The following is a 22,541-nucleotide window of genomic DNA, read 5'->3' on the forward strand; positions in this document are numbered from 1 at the left end:
CTAGGAATGTGTACCATTACCCCTAGTATTCTGGGATGTGTACCATTACCCCTAGTATTCTAGGAATGTGTACCATTACCCCTGGTATTCTGAGATGTGTACCATTACCTCTGGTATTCTGGGGTGTGTACCATTACCCCTGGTATTCTGGGGTGTGTACCATTACCTCTGGTATTCTGGGGTGTGTACCATTACCTCTGGTATTCTGGGGTGTGTACCATTACCCCTGGTATTCTGAGATGTGTACCATTACCCCTGGTATTCTGGGGTGTGTACCATTACCCCAGGTATTCTGGGGTGTGTACCATTACCCCAGGTATTCTGGGGTGTGTACCATTACCCCTGGTATTCTGGGGTGTGTACCATTACCCCAGGTATTCTGGGGTGTGTACCATTACCCCAGGTATTCTGGGGTGTGTACCATTACACCTGGTATTCTGGGGTGTGTACCATTACCCCTGGTATTCTGGGGTGTGTACCATTACCCCTAGTATTCTGGGGTGTGTACCATTACCCCTAGTATTCTGGGATGTGTACCATTACCCCTAGTATTCTAGGAATGTGTACCATTACCCCAGGTATTCTGGGATGTGTACCATTACCCCTAGTATTCTAGGAATGTGTACCATTACCCCTGGTATTCTGGGGTGTGTACCATTACCCCTGGTATTCTGAGATGTGTACCATTACCCCTGGTATTCTGAGATGTGTACCATTGCCCCTAGTATTCTGGGGTGTGTACCATTACCCCTAGTATTCTGAGATGTGTACCATTACCCCTGGTATTCTGAGATGTGTACCATTACCCCTAGTATTCTGGGGTGTGGACCATTACCCCTAGTATTCTGAGATGTGTACCATTACCCCTGGTATTCTGAGATGTGTACCAGTACCCCTGGTATTCTGGGGTGTGTACCATTACCCCTGGTATTCTGGGATGTGTACCATTACCCCTGGTATTCTGAGATGTGTACCATTACCCCTAGTATTCTGAGATGTGTACCATTACCCCTAGTATTCTGAGATGTGTACCATTACCCCTGGTATTCTGAGATGTGTACCATTACCCCTGGTATTCTGAGATGTGTACCATTACCCCTGGTATTCTGAGATGTGTACCATTACCCCAGGTATTCTGGGGTGTGTACCATTACCCCAGGTATTCTGGGGTGTGTACCATTACCCCTAGTATTCTGGGATGTGTACCATTACCCCTAGTATTCTGGGATGTGTACCATTACCCCTGGTATTCTGAGATGTGTACCATTACCCCTGGTATTCTGAGATGTGTACCATTACCCCTGGTATTCTGAGATGTGTACCATTACCCCTGGTATTCTGAGATGTGTACCATTACCCCAGGTATTCTGGGGTGTGTACCATTACCCCAGGTATTCTGGGGTGTGTACCATTACCCCTAGTATTCTGGGATGTGTACCATTACCCCTCGTATTCTAGGAATGTGTACCATTACCCCTAGTATTCTGGGATGTGTACCATTACCCCTAGTATTCTGAGATGTGTACCATTACCTCTGGTATTCTGGGGTGTGTACCATTACCCCAGGTATTCTGGGGTGTGTACCATTACCCCAGGTATTCTGGGGTGTGTACCATTACCCCTAGTATTCTGGGATGTGTACCATTACCCCTAGTATTCTAGGAATGTGTACCATTACCCCTAGTATTCTAGGAATGTGTACCATTACCCCTGGTATTCTGAGATGTGTACCATTACCTCTGGTATTCTGGGGTGTGTACCATTACCCCTGGTATTCTGGGGTGTGTACCATTACCTCTGGTATTCTGGGGTGTGTACCATTACCTCTGGTATTCTGGGGTGTGTACCATTACCCCTGGTATTCTGAGATGTGTACCATTACCCCTGGTATTCTGGGGTGTGTACCATTACCCCAGGTATTCTGGGGTGTGTACCATTACCCCTGGTATTCTGGGGTGTGTACCATTACCCCAGGTATTCTGGAGTGTGTACCATTACCCCAGGTATTCTGGGGTGTGTACCATTACCCCTGGTATTCTGGGGTGTGTACCATTACCCCTAGTATTCTGGGGTGTGTACCATTACCCCTAGTATTCTGGGATGTGTACCATTACCCCTAGTATTCTAGGAATGTGTACCATTACCCCAGGTATTCTGGGATGTGTACCATTACCCCTAGTATTCTAGGAATGTGTACCATTACCCCAGGTATTCTGAGATGTGTACCATTACCCCTGGTATTCTGAGATGTGTACCATTACCCCAGGTATTCTGAGATGTGTACCATTACCCCTGGTATTCTGAGATGTGTACCATTACCCCTGGTATTCTGAGATGTGTACCATTACCCCAGGTATTCTGAGATGTGTACCATTACCCCTGGTATTCTGAGATGTTTACCTTTACCCCTTGTATTCTGGGATGTTTACCATTACCCCTGGTATTCTGAGATGTGTACCATTACCCCTGGTATTCTGAGATGTGTACCATTACCCCAGGTATTCTGAGATGTGTACCATTACCCCTGGTATTCTGAGATGTGTACCATTACCCCAGGTATTCTTAGATGTGTACCATTACCCCTGGTATTCTGAGATGTTTACCTTTACCCCTCGTATTCTGAGATGTTTACCATTACCCTATCTTGTTTGCTTTCAGATTTGGTCGGAGATTGGGAAAGGATTCTTGGATGGATCTCTTGATAAAAGCTCCCCCCGGAAAGAACATTACGAAGAGGGTAACTTAGCTATGTCCAGGGCTTATGGTCGTGCTTTTTAATGGAAGTTGTATAAATAGTCACTGAAACCAGCGCTTTCTACTACAGCCCCAGCTTTGATCCCAGGCCCTTGCTGAATTAGCTGATCTCATCCGGGGCAGCAACGAGTATATTGCCATTGGCCTCAGCACCTCTGGATTCGAGAGAGGGGAAAGCATTCTGGGGTTCCCAACCGTACTCCTATGTAGTGACTTCTGCTGGAGTGTGTATATACTTTTTTTTTATTCGTTCATGGGATGTGGACGTGGCTGGCGAGGCCAGTATTTATTGCCCATCCCTAATTGCCCTTGAGAAGGTGGTGATGAGCCGCCTTCTTGAACCGCTGCAGTCCGTTTGGTGAAGGTTCTCCCACAGTGCTGTTAGGTAGGGAGTTCCAGGATTTTGACCCAGCGACGATGAAGGAACGGCGATATATTTCCAAGTCGGGATGGTGTGTGACTTGGAGGGGAACGTGCAGGTGGTGTTGTTCCCATGTACCTGCTGCCCTTGTCCTTCTAGGTGGTACGCGGGTTTGGGAGGTGCTGTCGAAGAAACCTTGGCGAGTTGCTGCAGTGCATTCTGTGGATACATGCGCGTGTGTGTGTGCGCACACGTCGATGAGGAAAGTGATTCTTCTTGTGGTTGAATATCCTGCCTACACTTAATGCCCAGGTTCACAGAGGAAGAATAGCCCTTTGAGTGGGCTACCTAAGGACACTCAGCATCCACAGATCCATACATCAACTGCCTTCAGGAGAGGAGAGAAGTAGCACAGTAGATTTGCGCACTGACCCTTCACCTCTCAGATCTGGGTTTCGATCTGATTTGATTGAGAGTTTTCCTTGCTGTGAGGGCTCAATGTGAAACTCGGAGTAATAGGAATGGTGAGTGAATCAGACAACATACAGAAATTGAAAGTGATAGTAACACAGTTACAGTTTCAGGCAGGAGAAGACCTTCAGTCCATTTAGCCCATATCTCCACAGCATTCCCTTGGTTTATTTCTAATAACCCTGAATCCCATTTGTTGACAAGAACCTGTCCAGTTCCTTCTTGAAAACCCATGAAGGTTCCTTGTTCCACCACCTGTGGTGCTCCACTCCACATACTTTGTAACTATTTTCTTTTATTGTGTTTAATTTGTAAATATGACCCTTGTGCTTAAATTCTGTACACAGCAGAAAAGCTTACTGGAATCCAATTTGTCAAACACGTTTATCACATCCCCTCTCAGACTTCTCTTTTCAAGAGAGAATGGACCCAGGGTAGTTTATCCTTCCTCCTGTGTCATTCGCTCAAGTTCTGGGATCAACTGTGTAGCCCTTCTTTGTACCCCCTCCAATAACTAAATATCATCCATGGGAACTGCAGCTACAGAAGGTTTTTATTCAACATGATCTGGGATTCAGAAATACCAAGGAGCATCTGCATTGTGTATGATTTTAAAAGGTTTAACTTAAAAGAACGAATGATCTTGCATTTATACGTCAAGAAACGCTTCACAGCCAGTGAAGTATTTTTGAATTGTAGTCACCATTGTAGTGTAGGGAAACAGCTTAAGCAAATGGTTTGGAATATTTCAACAGAGGACAAGTAGAGCTCCTTTAATCTGAGGCGATAACTGGGGAACTATGCAATGAGTTGGCTAAAATTTATAAGTGGGCAGGACGATGGGAGATGAAATTTATTGCAGACAAGTTATTGCACATAGAAAGGAAGAATGGGAAACAGACGCCGTCCATGAATGGTGTTGAAATATCTACGGGTGAGGTTAAAAGAGACCTCTGAGTCCTAGTAGATTTTAAGGTCAACATGTCCAATCACTGCAGAGTCAGAGAGTCAGTGCCCTGGTCAGACCACACCGTGAGTACTGAGTCCAGTCACAGCAGGCACTGCAGAGAAGAGCCAGGAGGCTGCTAGCTGGTGTTAGAGGGTTTAAGGTATGAGGAAAAACTGGAGAAACCTGGGCTTTTCAACCTGGGAATGAGGCGACTGAGAGGTGATCTTATAGAATCATAGAATCATAGAAGTTACAACATGGAAACAGGCCCTTCGGCCCAACATGTCCATGTCGCCCAGTTTATACCACTAAGCTAGTCCCAATTGCCTGCACTTGGCCCATATCCCTCGATACCCATCTTCCCCATGTAACTGTCCAAATGCTTTTTAAAAGACAAAATTGTACCCGCCTCTACCACTGCCTCTGGCAGCTCGTTCCAGACACTCACCACCCTTTGAGTGAAAAAATTGCCCCTCTGGATCCTTTTGTATCTCTCCCCTCTCACCTTAAATCTGTGCCCCCTCGTTATAGACTCCCCTACCTTTGGGAAAAGATTTTGACTATCGACCTTATCTATGCCCCTCATTATTTTATAGACTTCTATAAGATCACCCCTTAACCTCCTACTCTCCAGGGAATAAAGTCCCAGTCTGTCTAACCTCTCCCTGTAAGTCAAACCATCAAGTCCCGGTAGCATCCTAGTAAATCTTTTCTGCACTCTTTCTAGTTTAATAATATCCTTTCTATAATAGGGTGACCAGAACTGTACACAGTACTCCAAGTGTGGCCTCACCAATGCCCTGTACAACTTCAACAAGACATCCCAACTCCTGCATTCAATGTTCTGACCAATGAAACCAAGCATGCTGAATGCCTTCTTCACCACCCTATCCACCTGTGACTCCACTTTCAAGGAGCTATGAATCTGTACTCCTAGATCTCTTTGTTCTATAACTCTCCCCAACGCCCTACCATTAACGGAGTAGGTCCTGGCCCGATTCGATCTACCAAAATGCATCACCTCACATTTATCTAAATTAAACTCCATCTGCCATTCATCGGCCCACTGGCCCAATTTATCAAGATCCCGTTGCAATCCTAGATAACCTTCTTCACTGTCCACAATGCCACCAATCTTGGTGTCATCTGCAAACTTACTAACCATGCCTCCTAAATTCTCATCCAAATCATTAATATAAATAACAAATAACAGCGGACCCAGCACCGATCCCTGAGGCACACCGCTGGACACAGGCATCCAGTTTGAAAAACAACCCTCGACAACCACCCTCTGTCTTCTGTCGTCAAGCCAATTTTGTATCCAATTGGCTACCTCACCTTGGATCCCATGAGATTTAACCTTATGTAACAACCTACCATGCGGTACCTTGTCAAATGCTTTGCTGAAGTCCATGTAGACCACGTCTACTGCACAGCCCTCATCTATCTTCTTGGTTACCCCTTCAAAAAACTCAATCAAATTCGTGAGACATGATTTTCCTCTCACAAAACCATGCTGACTGTTCCTAATTAGTCCCTGCCTCTCCAAATGCCTGTAGATTCTGTCCCTCAGAATACCCTCTAACAACTTACCCACTACAGATGTCAGGCTCACTGGTCTGTAGTTCCCAGGCTTTTCCCTGCCGCCCTTCTTAAACAAAGGCACAACATTTGCTACCCTCCAATCTTCAGGCACCTCACCTGTAGCGGTGGATGATTCAAATATCTCTGCTAGGGGACCCGCAATTTCCTCCCTAACCTCCCATAACGTCCTGGGATACATTTCATCAGGTCCCGGAGATTTATCTACCTTGATGCGCGTTAAGACTTCCAGCACCTCCCTCTCTGTAATATGTACACTCCTCAAGACATCACTATTTATTTCCCCAAGTTCCCTAACATCCATGCCTTTCTCAACCGTAAATACCGATGTGAAATATTCATTCAGGATCTCACCCATCTCTTGTGGTTCCGCACATAGATGACCTTGTTGATCCTTAAGAGGCCCTACTCTCTCCCTAGTTACCCTTTTGCCCTTTATGTATTTGTAGAAGCTCTTTGGATTCACCTTTGCCTGATCTGCCAAAGCAATCTCATATCCCCTTTTTGCCCTCCTGATTTCTCTCTTAACTCTACTCCGGCAATCTCTATACTCTTCAAGGGATCCACTTGATCCCAGCTGCCTATGCATGTCATATGCCTCCTTCTTATTTTTGACTAGTGCCTCAATCTCCCGAGTCATCCAAGGTTCCCTACTTCTACCAGCCTTGCCCTTCACTTTATAAGGAATGTGCTTACCCTGAACCCTGGTTAACACACTTTTGAAAGCCTCCCACTTACCAGACGTCCCTTTGCCTGCCAACAGACTCTCCCAATCAACTTCTGAAAGTTCCTGTCTAATACCATCAAAATTGGCCTTTCCCCAATTTAGAATTTTAACTTTTGGGCCAGACCTATCCTTCTCCATAGCTATCTTAAAACTAATGGAATTATGATCACTGGTCCCAAAGTGATCCCTCACTAACACTTCTGTCACCTGCCCTTCCTTATTTCCCAAGATGAGGTCAAGTTTTGCCCCCTCTCTAGTCGGGCCATCCACATACTGAATGAGAAATTCCTCCTGAATACACTCAACAAATTTCTCTCCATCCAAGCCCCTAATGCTATGGCTGTCCCAGTCAATGTTGGGAAAGTTAAAGTCCCCTACTATTACCACCCTATTTTTCTTGCAGCTGTCTGTAATCTCCTTACATATTTGCTCCTCAATTTCCCGTTGACTATTTGGGGGTCTGTAGTACAATCCTATCAAAGTGATCTCTCCCTTCTTATTTTTCAGTTCTACCCATATGGACTCATTGGGCGAACCCTCGGATATATCCCCTCTCACTACTGCCGTGATGTTCTCCCTAATCAAGAACGCAACTCCCCCTCCTCTCTTACCTCCTGCTCTATCTTTCCTATAGCATCTGTAGAAGAATAATGGACAGTAAATGGTATGGAAAAAGTTAAACCCGGAATATTACTTCAAACTAATCAGAACATTACTTTAAAAAGTGAGAATAGGGCAAGGAATTACAGGTTCAAACTAGTTAAAGGAAAATGTTGGACTTTATCAGCAAATTTTTCTTCACACAGAGAGTGATCAACACTTGGAATGGACTCTGAGTAGAGAAATGGAGGTGAAAATCCTTGAATGATTTGAACAACAGTTGGATATCACGATGGGGTGGGACTGTCGGCTCTTTCTGGATGGATGACCTAAAATGGGCCGAATGGCCTTCGTCATCCATATTCATCTTGTGATCCTGTGTGTGGAGGGATCTGTGCTCAGTCTCGAGCCTGTGTTGTGCTGTGTTCTGTCCAGTAGAGTGCTCCCGGGTCCAGTGAAGATAGAATTGGGCTGGTTGACCTCCTGTCCTGGGACGTTTATGGAACAGCTGTACACATTAGCATTACACATCCAATTGCATAAACACAAGGTGGGCCCCTCATGCATGCACACGGGGATTTTTATCACATTGCAGGGATTGAAATGGCGACTTTTTCTGTCTTGGTTTTCAATGATCAGAATTACTGAGCCACCAGCTGTCAAAGTGGACTGTCAGGTACAACTGGATGCATGGTCATCCTGACTGGGGAAGAGGACATAGAGGGACAGCCTACAAAGAGAAACCTGGCTTGCCTCAGTTCCAAGTTTCGGATGGTTTTATGGGGACAGTGAGTTCCCCTTTTACCTCTCTCTGTTACAACTTCGCAGTGTTTTGAAGTCAGTCTCTTCGTGTTACCAGTCTTTAATGGTGCGCTAAAAATACTCTGAACTTTTAAAAATTTGTTCTCAGAATGTGGTTGACACTTCCAAGGCTGTATTTATTGCCCATCTCCAGTTGCCCCAGGGGCATTAAGAGTCAACCACAGAGTATGGGACTAGAGTCACATTTGGCCAGGCCGGGTAGGGGTGGCAGCTTCCCTTCCCTGAAGGATGTTAGTGAACCAGTTGGATTTTTACAACAATCCAGCAGTTTTCATGGTCACTATTTTCCTGGTGCCAGCCCACGAATTACCACATTTATTGAGGTCAATTTCACACTTGCCACAGTGGGATTTGAACTCAAGCTCAGGGTCACTGGTCCAGTACTATAACTGTACCCCTGTAACACAAAGTAACATATAAGGTTCGAGCTGCCTGTTCACCCTCACTGTGAAATTGGGCACTGTCAAACATCCTGCGATTGGACGGGCATCGTTGACGATGGAACCTGTGTGTTAACAACTTGACTGCCAGCAGTACAGCTCTGTCATCCCCTCCTGCCATCTCTCTGGGCATAAATTGTAGGGCAGACTAAAGGGGATCGAATGCAGGAGAATCAATATCTGATTCAGATTATTGGGCTGATGACGTCCTGTAAATCTTTTGGACTCTAGAATTCTATTGATTGCACTGTCAGTGGCTGGTGTCAGGCAGGAATTTAAAGGATACCGGGCACTGGGAATTCTGGGAGTGCTGGGCTGTGCTGCTCAGGAAACGGTGAGTGCAGAGGCTGTGCAGGTCAAGATTCCCAACTCATAGAAAACAATTTATTTTTAATTTTTTTTTCTTGGGCCCCCTGTTGTTTCTTCTCCTCCCCTGAAGGTGCTGATTGTTGCTGGGGGACATTGCACAGATGCTTGGGAGTCCTTCACGTGTGAGTCTAGGCAGCGAGTGGCGGCAGGATATCTGACTGGGAGCCTGATTCTGTCGCACACGTGCACTTCCCAACAGGAGCCACTGGGTAACACTCGTGTAGGAACCCTGGCTGATGCTCTTCTGCCTCAACTATTACAGCATAGACCAGGAAATGACCCTGGGATCTTCTGCTCTATGTGGCATGATACTACGCCATGTTGCACGTTTACTAACTGGGCCCTCGGGGAGTTCTGGGACATCTCAGCAGTTTCTTTTAGGGAGGGTTGGGAAATGTGTCGACTCCAAGATCAAGATTTCACAGAAAGAAATCTTAAAACACAAGGGGCTGCTTTTTGTCACCCAGTGGAACAGTTAAGAACTAACAAATTCTGCATGGCCTTTAGAAAGGCTCAAAATTAAGAAGGGACGGGAAAGCACTGAGGCTGGAGCTAATCATTACTGTCGCTGGCAATGCCAGCACTGTGATGCATGTCAGTAGCAGGTGCCCATACAGTAGATGGCACAACTCTGGCTCTCCACTGATACGACCCCTGTGAAGACTGGTGCTTAACCACTGATACCTGCGTACCCTGCAGACGGGTGAGCAGACCTTGCTTTGTCTGACAGATAACGGCTGCAGAGTCTCTGAAGGCATCTTATGCTAAATGACTCTTCAGCAGCATCTCAATCACAGCTCATCACGCTTTACATGGAACTGCATGAAAAACAGGCTGGCAGGGCGAACATGAGCCAGCAAAGCCAGATTGGCTGCACTCGCCCAGATACCACCAGCCATACTTGTTGGCTTCGTCCTTGCTGAGATTGGTGGAACAGGCTCAACGGGTTAAAACGGTATCCTGCTGTTCCTATATTCTCCAGGCAACACCTCTTGTCCTGGTTTATATGATCTTTCAAGTTTACAGTTCGCAAGATAATTGTGAGTGAGGCAGGCCATTCGGCCCACTTTAATTCATTCATTCAGAAAGGCACTAAAATCCCCTTCGCCCCATTACTGCACCAATTATTTTTAAATGATTCCAAGCATTTTGCCTCCATCAGTTTTAACTTTTTAAAAATTTTAATTCATTCTTGGGATTTGGGCGTCACTTTTAGGTATTTATTGCAGAGGGCAATTAAGAGTTAACCACATTGGTGTGGGCCTGGAGTCACGTAGGCCAGACCGGGTAAGGACGGCAGGTTTCCTTCCCTAAAGGACATTAGTGAACCCATTGGGTTTGACAATCCAACAGTTTCATAGTCACTTTTTTATTTCAAATTTTTAAAAAACTGTTCAAATTCTCAGACTGCCATGGATTTGAATTCATATTCTCTGGATTACTAGCCCAGTAACATAATCACTACACTACTGGGAGCCCATTCCATACGCTGAGCACTCTTTGTGTGAAAAATGTTCTGACTTCCCTACTTTTACAGTTTAATTTAATGTTCCTACAACCCGGAATCCGAAATGATCTAAGTCTTCTGTTGAGGTTGGTGTGAATGTTATTTTTTTGAATACGTTCGAATTATTTTCCAAACTCTGTTCTCTCCCCAGCACTCGGAGAAATGGAGAACACGCTGAAGAAAGTGGCGAAGGAGCGGAAAGGGAAAAGCTGCAGTCGGCAAGTTTTCGTGGACGCCTTACTGCAGGGCAACCTCAGCGAGAAGCAGGTACAGGCGGCTGGGCGGGCTGTGAGTGACGTGTGACTGTAGCTGGGCGGGCTGTGAGTGACGTGTGACTGTAGCTGGGCGGGTTGTGAGTGACGTGTGACTAGCTGGGCGGGCTGTGAGTGACGTGTGACTGTAGCCGGGCGGGTTGTGAGTGACGTGTGACTAGCTGGGCGGGTTGTGAGTGACGTGTGACTGTAGCTGGGCGGGTTGTGAGTGACGTGTGACTGTAGCCGGGCGGGTTGTGAGTGACGTGTGACTGTAGCCGGGCGGGTTGTGAGTGACGTGTGACTAGCTGGGCGGGCTGTGAGTGACGTGTGACTGTAGCCGGGCGGGTTGTGAGTGACGTGTGACTGTAGCTGGGCGGGCTGTGAGTGACGTGTGACTAGCTGGGCGGGCTGTGAGTGACGTGTGACTGTAGCTGGGCGGGCTGTGAGTGACGTGTGACTGTAGCTGGGCGGGTTGTGAGTGACGTGTGACTAGCTGGGCGGGCTGTGAGTGACGTGTGACTAGCCGGGCGGGTTGTGAGTGACGTGTGACTGTAGCCGGGCGGGTTCTGAGTGACGTGTGACTGTAGCTGGGCGGGCTGTGAGTGACGTGTGACTAGCCGGGCGGGTTGTGAGTGACGTGTGACTGTAGCTGGACGGGCTGTGAGTGACGTGTGACTAGCTGGGCGGGCTGTGAGTGACGTGTGACTGTAGCCGGGCGGGCTGTGAGTGACGTGTGACTAGCTGGGCGGGCTGTGAGTGACGTGTGACTGTAGCTGGGCGGGCTGTGAGTGACGTGTGACTGTAGCCGGGCGGGCTGTGAGTGACGTGTGACTAGCTGGGCGGGCTGTGAGTGACGTGTGACTGTAGCTGGGCGGGCTGTGAGTGACGTGTGACTGTAGCCGGGCGGGCTGTGAGTGACGTGTGACTAGCTGGGCGGGCTGTGAGTGACGTGTGACTGTAGCCGGGCGGGCTGTGAGTGACGTGTGACTGTAGCTGGGCGGGTTGTGAGTGACGTGTGACTAGCTGGGCGGGCTGTGAGTGACGTGTGACTGTAGCCGGGCGGGGGTATTAGGGGGCGGGGTTACCTCAGTTCCCTCACAGTGTGTGTGAGGGTCCTGTTATTAGCATTTGCTCACTGAGAAGGGGAATCACAGGAACAGACCCACATCCCATCACTGTGGGGAGGAGTAATAGGCACAGACCCACATCCCATCACTGTGGGGAGGAGTAATCGGCACAGACCCACATCCCATCACTGTGGGGAGGAGTAATAGGCACAGACCCACGTCCTGTCACTGTGAGGAGGAGTAATAGTCACAGACCCACGTCCTGTCACTGTGGGAGGAGTAATAGTCACAGACCCACGTCCTGTCACTGTGGGAGGAGTAATAGTCACAGACCCACGTCCTGTCACTGTGGGAGGAGTAATAGTCACAGACCCACGTCCTGTCACTGTGGGAGGAGTAATAGTCACAGACCCACATCCTGCTACTATGGGGAGGAGTAATAGTCACAGACCCACGTCCTGTCACTGTGGGAGGAGTAATAGTCACAGACCCACGTCCTGTCACTGTGGGGAGGAGTAATAGTCACAGACCCACGTCCTGTCACTGTGGGAGGAGTAATAGTCACAGACCCACGTCCTGTCACTGTGGGAGGAGTAATAGTCACAGACCCACGTCCTGTCACTGTGGGAGGAGTAATAGTCACAGACCCACGTCCTGTCACTGTGGGAGGAGTAATAGTCACAGACCCACGTCCTGTCACTGTGGGAGGAGTAATAGTCACAGACCCACGTCCTGTCACTGTGGGAGGAGTAATAGTCACAGACCCACATCCTGCTACTATGGGGAGGAGTAATAGTCACAGACCCACGTCCTGTCACTGTGGGAGGAGTAATAGTCACAGACCCACGTCCTGTCACTGTGAGGAGGAGTAATAGTCACAGACCCACGTTCTGTCACTGTGGGGAGGAGTAATAGTCACAGACCCACATCCTGCTACTATGGGGAGGAGTAATAGTCACAGACCCACGTCCTGTCACTGTGGGAGGAGTAATAGTCACAGACCCACGTCCTGACACTGTGGGAGGAGTAATAGTCACAGACTCACGTCCTGTCACTGTGAGGAGGAGTAATAGTCACAGACCCACGTCCTGTCACTGTGGGGAGGAGTAATAGTCACAGACTCACGTCCTGCTACTATGGGGAGGAGTAATAGTCACAGACCCACGTCCTGTCACTGTGAGGAGGAGTAATAGTCACAGACCCACGTCCTGTCACTGTGGGGAGGAGTAATAGTCACAGACTCACGTCCTGCTACTATGGGGAGGAGTAATAGTCACAGACCCACGTCCTGTCACTGTGGGAGGAGTAATAGTCACAGACCCACATCCTGCTACTATGGGGAGGAGTAATAGTCACAGACCCACATCCTGCTACTATGGGGAGGAGTAATAGTCACAGACCCACATCCTGTCACTGTGGGAGGAGTAATAGTCACAGACCCACGTTCTGTCACTGTGGGAGGAGTAATAGTCACAGACCCACGTCCTGTCACTGTGAGGAGGAGTAATAGTCACAGACCCACGTCCTGTCACTGTGAGGAGGAGTAATAGTCACAGACTCACGTCCTGCTACTATGGGGAGGAGTAATAGTCACAGACCCACGTCCTGTCACTGTGAGGAGGAGTAATAGTCACAGACTCACGTCCTGCTACTATGGGGAGGAGTAATAGTCACAGACCCACGTCCTGTCACTGTGGGGAGGAGTAATAGTCACAGACCCACGTCCTGTCACTGTGGGGAGGAGTAATAGTCACAGACCCACGTCCTGTCACTGTGGGGAGGAGTAATAGTCACAGACCCACGTCCTGTCACTGTGGGGAGGAGTAATAGTCACAGACCCACGTCCTGTCACTGTGAGGAGGAGTAATCGTCACAGACCCACGTCCTGTCACTGTGAGGAGGAGTAATCGTCACAGACCCACGTCCTGTCACTGTGAGGAGGAGTAATAGTCACAGATCTACCTGTCCTGTCACCTCCTTCAGTGCTAGCCGAGATTACAAACTCAAGTGCTGGGGTGACTCAGAGGGGATTGTCCTACCAGCTGAGCCCAACTGATATCTTAGATTCCTATAGGCTTCAAGGCCTGCTCCACTGGCTGCCTGTGGCCCTCTATTCTATTGGTTGCTGCACCAAATCGCTGAGTTAGTCCTGCTACAAGCATAAGTCTTGTCTCTGTGTGAAGGTTCAGGTGGAATCTTTGTTTGCTTCCCCAGGTGCTGGAGGACAGTATGATCTTCTCACTGGCCGGATGTGTGATCACAGCAAATCGTAAGTACAGCTTCATCTAAACACAACAGCAGTGGGAGTCGCTCACACCTGATCCTATGTGACATCTGCAACAAAAAAAAATCACAACATGCATTTATAAAGCGCCTTTAACATAGTAATACATCCCAAGGTGCTTCACGGGAATGTAATCAGACAAAAATTGACACTGAGCCAAAGAAGGAGACATTAGGACAGGTGACTAAAAACTCGGTCAAAGAGGCGGGTTATAAGGACTGTCTTAAAGGTGGAGAGATTCAGGGAGGGAATTCCAGAACTTAGGGCCTGTACAGATATCCACCCTGGGCCCCTCGGCGTACAGATGTCCACCCTGGGCCCCTCGGCGTACAGATGTCCACCCTGGGCCCCTCGGCGTACAGATGTCCACCCTGGGCCCCTCGGCGTACAGATGTCCACTGTTGGAAATTATCCCATTTTAACCTTGACTTCTCTTTCCCAGTGTGCATTTGGTCCACATACTTTTTGGCCACATCGAGGTCAGTGCAGGAGAAACTGTACCAAGAAGTAAATCAGGTTCTGGGCAGGAGCCCACTCACTTTAGACAAGCTGCAGGAACTCAGGTGAGAGATTAATTTTGCAAAAGTTCTTCATTCAGGTGATTTACCAACAGTGAAGAGACAAATGTTTGTAATTGGGCAGTGCAGCACACTGCTGGCGATCTACCCATGTTCCCAGGGCCCTCACGGTGTCTCTCGACAGGTTTCTGAATCTGGAGCTCAGTTGGTAAAGGCACTGTCTGGTTTAATTTAACCAAACAGACCAAGAAGGTCCCAGGCCCGATCCTTGGTTGGTGCTGAGATAGCTGAGCAGAGGGGTGCTGAAGTCCTCACCATGCATAAGCAGCAGTAAATGTCAGCAGGCTGTTTGACTACTGGCGGCATCACAGCTGACGTCATCCGACATCCGCACAGGTGTAATTTCCAGCAGGAATTACTGCACAGTGATCAGGAGCAGGAACTCTGGCTGATTTCCCCTCTGTCTAACCCAGGGGTCACTGGGCAGTGATCAGGAGCAGGAACCCTGGGTTATTTTTTCCACCGCTTTCCTAGCCCAGAGATCAGCTGGCTCAGCACTAGCCAGGGATCAAACCTGGGACCTTCCCGCTCTGTGCTGGTTTATATTGCACTGGGCAGTCTCTTTGCTATGGGGCGGCATTGCTTATTTTTTACGGTGTTTTAATGTATCTTGTTGCTTCACACTTCACTGTGTCACTCACCATTCATTGAGACGAGGCAGATGGCAGACCTGTTCCCGGGCCCTTATTCTTAAGGGAAGGCTCAAGGTGTCAACCTTGGCTCAGTGGTAGCACTCTCGCCTCTGAGTCACAAGGTTGTGGGTTCAATCCCCACTCCAGAGACGCAAGCATATAATCCAGGTTGACATTTCAGTGCAGTATTGAGGGAGTGCTACACTGTCTTTCAGATGAGATGTTAAACACAGGCCCTGTCTACCATCTTGGGTGGATGTAAAAGATCTCATGGTGCTATTCGAAGAAAACCAGGGGAATTCTTCCTGGTGTCCTGGCCAATATTTATCCCTCAATCAACACAACCAAAAACAGATTATCTGGTCCTTATCTCATTGCTGTTCGTGGGACCTTGCTGTGCACAAATTAGTTGCCGCGTTTCCTACATTACAACAGTGACTACACTTCAAAAGTACTTAATTGGCTGTGAAGCGCTTTGGGTCTTCCTGAGGTCATGAAAGACGTTATAGAAATGCAAGTCCTTTCTTTTTCAGCCGGAGATGTGCAGGAATGGCCCAGGGGGATGCAGCAGATAAGCATAAGCAAGTAGCTTGCTGCTGCCCTTACACAGCATGCGGGGCCCCGAGGCTCCTGTACAAAATATGCTGCAGTTGGAGGGTTAATCCTGTTGTGTAAAGCCGGGAAGTGTGAGAGCTGCAGCTGTAACCAATCCTGTCGTCCTCTGGCACAGGTACTGCCAACAGATTCTGAACGAAACAGTCAGGACAGCGAAGCTGACCCCAGTCGCAGCACGGCTTCAGGAGCTAGAAGGGAGCGTCGACCAGCACATCATCCCAAAGGAGGTAAGACACGGGAGCTGGAACTGCAGCAGCTCCACTCGGCCTCTCTTTCAATTTTGTTGCTGATTTTCTCTTCCCGTGTGCTGAGAATGCCGGCTCTCACTTGGGGTTCAGTCCACAGGCAACGATCATCCTCCTGTACCTCACCCAAGGGGTCATTTTTCATGTGTGAGTGCTGGAGTCACCAACTCTGGTTGTACTTATTCCAGGAGGTTTCATCAGGTGACCGCCTGTCTCCAATGGCCCCGCCCCCATCCTCCCACCATTGGTCGCCCAACACGCCCATCGCCAGGAAGCACTGCCTTCCCATGCCGATTCTTCCCAACCCGATTGGATGATTCTTGGCTGTCACTCAAACTGCCATTTTCCCCCAACTCCAATATTTTTATAACTAATAAATAAAAGTGTTCAAACAATTTTTTTTTTGAAATGGGCTGTGATTTTTCTCCTAGGTTTGCTTACAGGAGTGTCCAGGAGGTTAATCTTTATTCCCTGGAGACTCCAGGACAATACTGGAGGGTTGGCAAACCTGGTGTGAGCCCAGACAGTGAGTGTCGGCTTATCATTTGACCAGAGAGGACATCGGTGCCGAGCCTGCCATGCTCTCGGCCAGTTGTCACACCTTCCAGCTGGGTGATGATCAGCCTGGTAGAGTTTATTTCACCTCTTATGTTCTTGTGCTGAGGCCCAATTGTAACTCTGCTACCATCACCCCAGCCAAGACCAGCTAATTGAGCATGGACTGGGAATCGAGCCCAGCACGGGTCTCCTCTCAACAGCTTAATGACCAACCAGGCACAGCCTTTAACTCAGTGGCTGAGTCACTGGGGAGCGGCTTTCTTCTGTCAGCCCCAAGATGCACTGCTCTCTTCTATCAACAGGAAGCTGCGAGTTTAATAACAAGCTGTTTGATGAGGCTGGCACCAGTGCAATCCCACTGAGCAGCTCTGAAATCCATTCGGCTGGGTATTGTTTGTGTGCCAGCTGCTGGGCAGCACTGTGGATACTGCACCCCAAGTGAGATCGTTCAGGAACTGTGTGACCCACCGTCTGTGTCATTCACATTCCCGTGTCCTCTTCCTCAGACTTTGGTCATTTACGCTCTGGGTGTAGTGCTTCAGGACGACACATCATGGCAGTTACCTTACAGGTATCTTCAAAATCTTGTTTGTTCCTGTTTACTTTTGTGAATCTTTGTCCTGAACAAAGTGACAGATGTCAACCTCGGGATATTAAACATTTTCCATGTCTGCATCAAACACTCCCAGGGTAGGTACAGTACAGGTTAGAAAAAGGATAAAGCTCCCTCTACACTGCCCCATCAAACACTCCCAGGGCAGGTACAGCACTGGTTAGATTCAGAGTAAAGCTCCCTCTTTTGGTAAAAATGGGAGTGCACGGAATTGGAGGTAGGCTTTTGACTTGGGCTGGAAATTGGTTGGAAGGTAGGAGACAGAGAGTGGAGATAAATGGTAGGTACTTTGATTGGCAGAATGTGACAAATGGTGTTCTCCAATGTTCTGGGGCCTCAACTTTTCACCATATGTATTAATGACTTGGATGAACGGTTAGAGAGTTGTATATCTATGTTTGCAGATGACACTAAATTAGGAGGGACAATGAGTAGTGCAGATGGGAGCAGGAAGTTGCAAAGGAACATAGACCGATTAAGTGAGTGAGCAAAACTATGGCAGATGGAGTTTAATGTGAGCAAGTGTGAGGTCATCCACTTCGGATCCAAGGAAGATAAATTGGAATATTTTCTAAATGGTGAGAAACTAGGAGCTGTAGAGGAGCAAAGAGATTTGGGAGTCCAAGTGCACAAATCATTTAAAGCTAGTAGATATGTACAAAAAGAAATCAAAAAGGGGTGGGGGGGGGCGGGGGCCGGATTAAAAAGGGGAGGAAGTTATACTTCAATTATATAGAGCCTTGATAAGACTCCATCTGGAGTACTGCATTCAGTTTTGGGCACTGCAGCTCAAGAAGGATATATTGGCCTTGGAGGAGGTGCAGCACAGATTCATCAGAATTAGAGGGTTAAATTATGAGAACAGGTTGCATGATCTTAGCTTACATTCCTTTGAGTATAGAAGATTGAGGGGTGATCTGATCAAGGTGTATAAAATGTTAAAAGGATTTGATAGGGTAGGTACAGAGAAACTATTCCCTCTGGTGGGGAATCAAGAACAAGGAGACATAATCTTAAAATTAGAGCTAGGCCGTTCAGGATGGAAATCAGGAAGCCCTTTTTCACACAAAGAATAATAGAAATTTGGAACTCTCCCCAAAAAAGGCTAAGGGGGACAATTGGAGCTTTCAAGACTGAGATAGATAGATTTTTGTTAGGTACGGGTATCCAGGGATATGGAGCCAAGGCGGGAAAGTAGATTTAAGATACAGATCAACCATGATCTAATTGAATGGCGGAGCAGGCTCGAGGGGCTGAATGGCCTACTCCTGTTCCTGTGTGCGCTGTTAAACTCCATCTACACTGCCTCACCAAATACTCCCAGTCTCGGCTGGATTTGAACCCAGAACACAAGGGTAAAAGGACATTGTCTGACCCGCTGTGGCATCCTCCATCCTCAAATGTATTGTTCGGATTTTGTCTCTTTTTCAACCTCCCTGCTTCCACCCACTTCCGCTGTTTCATTCATGAACGTCCGGCTGAAAGAAAGAAAGAACGACTTGCGTTTCTATCACGCCTTTCGCAACCTCGGGATGTCCCAAAGTGCTTTACTGCCAATGAAGTACTTTTGAAGTGTAGTCACTATAGTAATGTAGGAAAGCATTTGATGTGTGAAACTGTACAGCTGTCCTCCACATTTAGCACAAGTTGTACATTGAGAATACTAGATGTGTGTGTGTGCGAGTGCAAGAGTATATGTGTCTGTTTATATCTCCATCCCCCAACTTCAGATACAACCAGTGTCTAGAAGGAGTCAATGTAGAATTGTGCTGCACCCAGTTTTGCACTGTACTGTATCCCAGTGTCAGCGCTGTGCATTATACTGTCAGAAGATCTGATTTAATCAAGACTTGTGTCTCCTTGTCCTGCAGGTTTGATCCCGAAAGGTTCAACGATGAAGCTGCCAGGAAGCAGTTTACGTTGCTGGGATTTTCCGGGAGCCAGGAATGCCCGGAGCTGAGGTAAAGCAATAAGGTGCTTCACACAGGAGAGATCCAATATCCTGTAACCTTTATCCCCCCTTCAATATTCTGTGCTGGGTTCAGAGTAGAAATTAATTCAGTTTGTTCGAGTTCCCTGTGAAGGAGGTGTTGGTCTCGAGTCTCCTGAGGCTTCCTGTCAGACTCTGTCTGTCTGAGAGCGGCCTATTTTTAAGTTTTATTTTAGTAGAAATCTCTTTTACTGTTTTTTGAAAGAAAAAATATGTATCCAAGCAGAGTTTCTAAACGTTTAGAGCCTGCTCATCCCCTTTAGAGCTTGTGGATTTAAACCATCAAGCAGTTGTCACCAAGTGTCAGCCACGGACCGGTTCAGGCTTGGCCGTCGTGCCCTCTGTGGTCGAATTGCCGGTTACTGCTCATCGGCTGGGCTCCCTGTGAAGTGTGTTCCATTGGGCGAGGTACTGAAGGGTGGACGAGTGTCCATGGAACCTGTACCCCGGCACAAAGCGGGGGTGGGCAGCTGCCTGTTTTCTCTGTTGCTCTCTGGAGTTCTGTAGAACCTTCACTCCCCAGTTCAGATGCTGCCATGCTGGGCAACGCCACTCAATGAACGTCCCATAGAGTGCGCCCGCCTTACGCCACTGCTTGATTGGTCTGTTTCTGACCCTTGGCTGTGTGTGCTGCTCCCTCCCTATAGCTGGTGATGCGACACCAGTGTCAATAAGGGGACAGCAAAGGCACTTTTCCCATTTGGGAAAGGTGTTGGTCAGTAATATGTACAGGGGCCAAGGGGTTTTATAAGGTCGCTGTACCCTGGTCTCAGGCTGTCCGTGTCTCCCCTCCGGCAGGTTCGCTTACACTGTGGCTACAATCGTGTTGAGCACACTGATCAGGAAGCTGCGCCTGCACCCCGTGGAGGACCAGGCGGTGGAGATGAAGTACGACCTTGTAACCCGCCCAAAAGAGGAGGCTTGGATCACCGTCAGCAAGAAAAGCTAGGCCTACCCCAGCCAGCTGGCCAGCCTGGGGAGAGTGAGGGCTGTTGGGGAGGGCCCCCTTTCGGTAGGACGTGGCAATGACTATTCAGATCCACACCAGGCACTGTACCCACCACCTCAGTACAACAGGATTCCTGCTATTTTCAGCTCCCCAGCCCCTCCCCCACCCCAACCCTCTCCGCCACCCCTCAGAAATGTGAAGCTAACCAAGAAGTGATAACGTCTCATCACCAGAAGCCTCCGCAGCAGAACCTCCATCAGACATGAGCCATCCTCTTGTTGCAGTGATTGACACCACGGCGATACGGAGGTTGGGATGGCCATTCCTGATTTTAGTGGGAATTCCCAATACAGTCACGTCCGCCTTAAAACAAATAAAATGGGAAGATGTTCAGAAAAACTGTTGGCTGTTTTGGGGATGAGAGAGGAGAGGGTGTGACAATTAGAGATCACGATGACCGTTACAGCATCAAACGGCTGGATTGAAGTGCACACCTGCTCTTGTAGAATCATTGGTTTTGTGGCCAGGTCCTCTGGTGGGGTTTTATGTTGAGACTTGTGAACAAGTCGTGTCACCAGACCGAACAGAGTTTGAGTCCCCCACGGGTGCCCAGGATTCACTTCCTGGTCTGTACTGAGCCAGCTGACTCCGGCCAGGGTGGCGGGGATTCAGGGGGGACGCCACAGTCGGCCTCAGTTCCCTCCCCCCTCACCCGGGTTAGGTAATGGGAAAACAGCCAGGGTTCCCGCTCCCAATCGCTGTCCAGCGACTCCGATCAGGAAAGTGTGGGTGTGCGGACTTTGGTTGAAGGCAGGATCAGAATATCTTGCTGACACTCGGCATCTGCAAGAACGCTGGGCTGGCAGTGCCACAGCAAGTCAGCACCTTCAGGAAAGCAGAGGGGAATGGACCTGTCCGACAAAATGCTGTAACCGTTGTGTGGTTGTTCGGTGCAATTATCATGTGAGAGAGCGATACCAGTAGCTATCAGAGTGCTCCGTTTGAATTTCCATGATCATTTCTCAATAAACTTGCTGCATGGCCATTACAGAGGAGTATGTATCTGCCTGTCACTGCTGCCTAGAGATCAAGAGACTCTTCATAGACTGTAGAAGCCTGCAAAGTGTTTAAACCTTTTTACCTTCCATGCTGAGTCACTAATTTCACTGCCTTAGGCTACAGTGCCCTAGTCTGGTCTCAGCAGTGGATGAATCGGCCAGCATTCACTCCACTGTTCACAGTCCAGTAAACCCCTACTGGAAAATGCAATGTGTGGACATTGAGCAAGAAAAGGGTCAGGCTCAGCTGTGATGTCTCTACGCAGTCCAAGCCCCCGCGTGAAGACTGGGTGCTTGGAAAGACCCTAGAGGGAGAGACGGAGCTGATGGGTGTCCAGTCCCAGGGGTTGGTCAGTCCTGGATGGCAGGCAGATGCTGGTGGGGGAGTCAGTCCTGGGGGGCGGCTGGAGATTGATGGGTCCCTGACAGCGAGCAGTCCTGAAGGTTAGCTGGTTCCAGAGGGTGGGCCAGTCCCGTGGGGGGAGGGGGCCATGGAGAGGAGAATGCCGCCCCAGAGGGAGGGGGAGAGGGGTCAGTCTCGCGGGGCCGAGCAGTCTCAGTGTGAGGGGGTCCCGGGGAGGGGGTAGTCTCGTGGGGGGATCCCAGAGGGTGGGGGGACGGTCCCAGAGGATGGGTGGGGCAGTCTCAGTGTGTGCGGGGATGAGGAGACAGTCTCAGAGGGTGGGGGGGTCCCGGAGGGTGGGGGGGGTCAGTCTCGGTGTGGGTGGGGTTGAGGAGAGCAGTCCCCGGGAGGGGCGGTCTCAGAGGATGGGGGGATCCTGGGGTGGGCAGTCTCAGAGGGTGGGGGTTCCCGGAGGGTGGTGGGGGGCAGTCTCGGTGTGTGCAGGGGTGAGGAGAGCAGTCCTGGGGGGGGGGGGGGGGCGGTCCCAGGGGTTGGGCCAGTGGGGGGGTGCAGTATTGTGTGCGGGGGGAGGTGGGGTTGGGGGGAGCAGTCTCAGAGGGTGGGGGGCGTTCCCGGAGCGGGGGGAGGGCGGCAGTCTCAGAGGGTGGGGGGCGTTCCCAGAGCGGGGGGAGGGCGGCAGTCTCAGAGGGTCGGGGGTTCCCAAAGGGTGGGCCAGTCCCGAGCGTGAGGTGG

At 49.1% G+C, this 22,541-nt stretch overlaps 1 protein-coding gene across 4 annotated transcripts in view; it reads left to right on the plus strand.

Moving 5' to 3' along the window:
- cyp20a1 (cytochrome P450, family 20, subfamily A, polypeptide 1) overlaps window positions 1–21,435 on the plus strand; it is a 45,505-nt gene extending 24,070 nt beyond the window's left edge. For 2 of the 4 annotated variants that reach the window (XM_067987966.1, XM_067987968.1), the window contains 8 exons: window positions 2,659–2,737; window positions 10,754–10,869; window positions 14,138–14,192; window positions 14,650–14,770; window positions 16,148–16,259; window positions 17,342–17,406; window positions 19,320–19,409; window positions 20,237–21,435. In XM_067987966.1, the coding sequence (XP_067844067.1) occupies window positions 2,659–2,737; window positions 10,754–10,869; window positions 14,138–14,192; window positions 14,650–14,770; window positions 16,148–16,259; window positions 17,342–17,406; window positions 19,320–19,409; window positions 20,237–20,387 (789 nt within the window). In that variant the 3' untranslated portion in view covers window positions 20,388–21,435. Of the gene's footprint in view, window positions 1–2,658; window positions 2,738–3,462; window positions 3,640–10,753; window positions 10,870–14,137; window positions 14,193–14,649; window positions 14,771–16,147; window positions 16,260–17,341; window positions 17,407–19,319; window positions 19,410–20,236 lie in introns of those variants that run through there. The other 2 variants (XM_067987969.1, XM_067987967.1) reach the window with 2 other exon arrangements.
- The last annotated feature ends 1,106 nt before the right edge of the window (window positions 21,436–22,541 follow it).

The sequence above is a fragment of the Heptranchias perlo genome, chromosome 7 (assembly GCF_035084215.1).
Source record: "Heptranchias perlo isolate sHepPer1 chromosome 7, sHepPer1.hap1, whole genome shotgun sequence".
In the NCBI taxonomy this organism is placed as follows: domain Eukaryota; kingdom Metazoa; phylum Chordata; class Chondrichthyes; order Hexanchiformes; family Hexanchidae; genus Heptranchias; species Heptranchias perlo.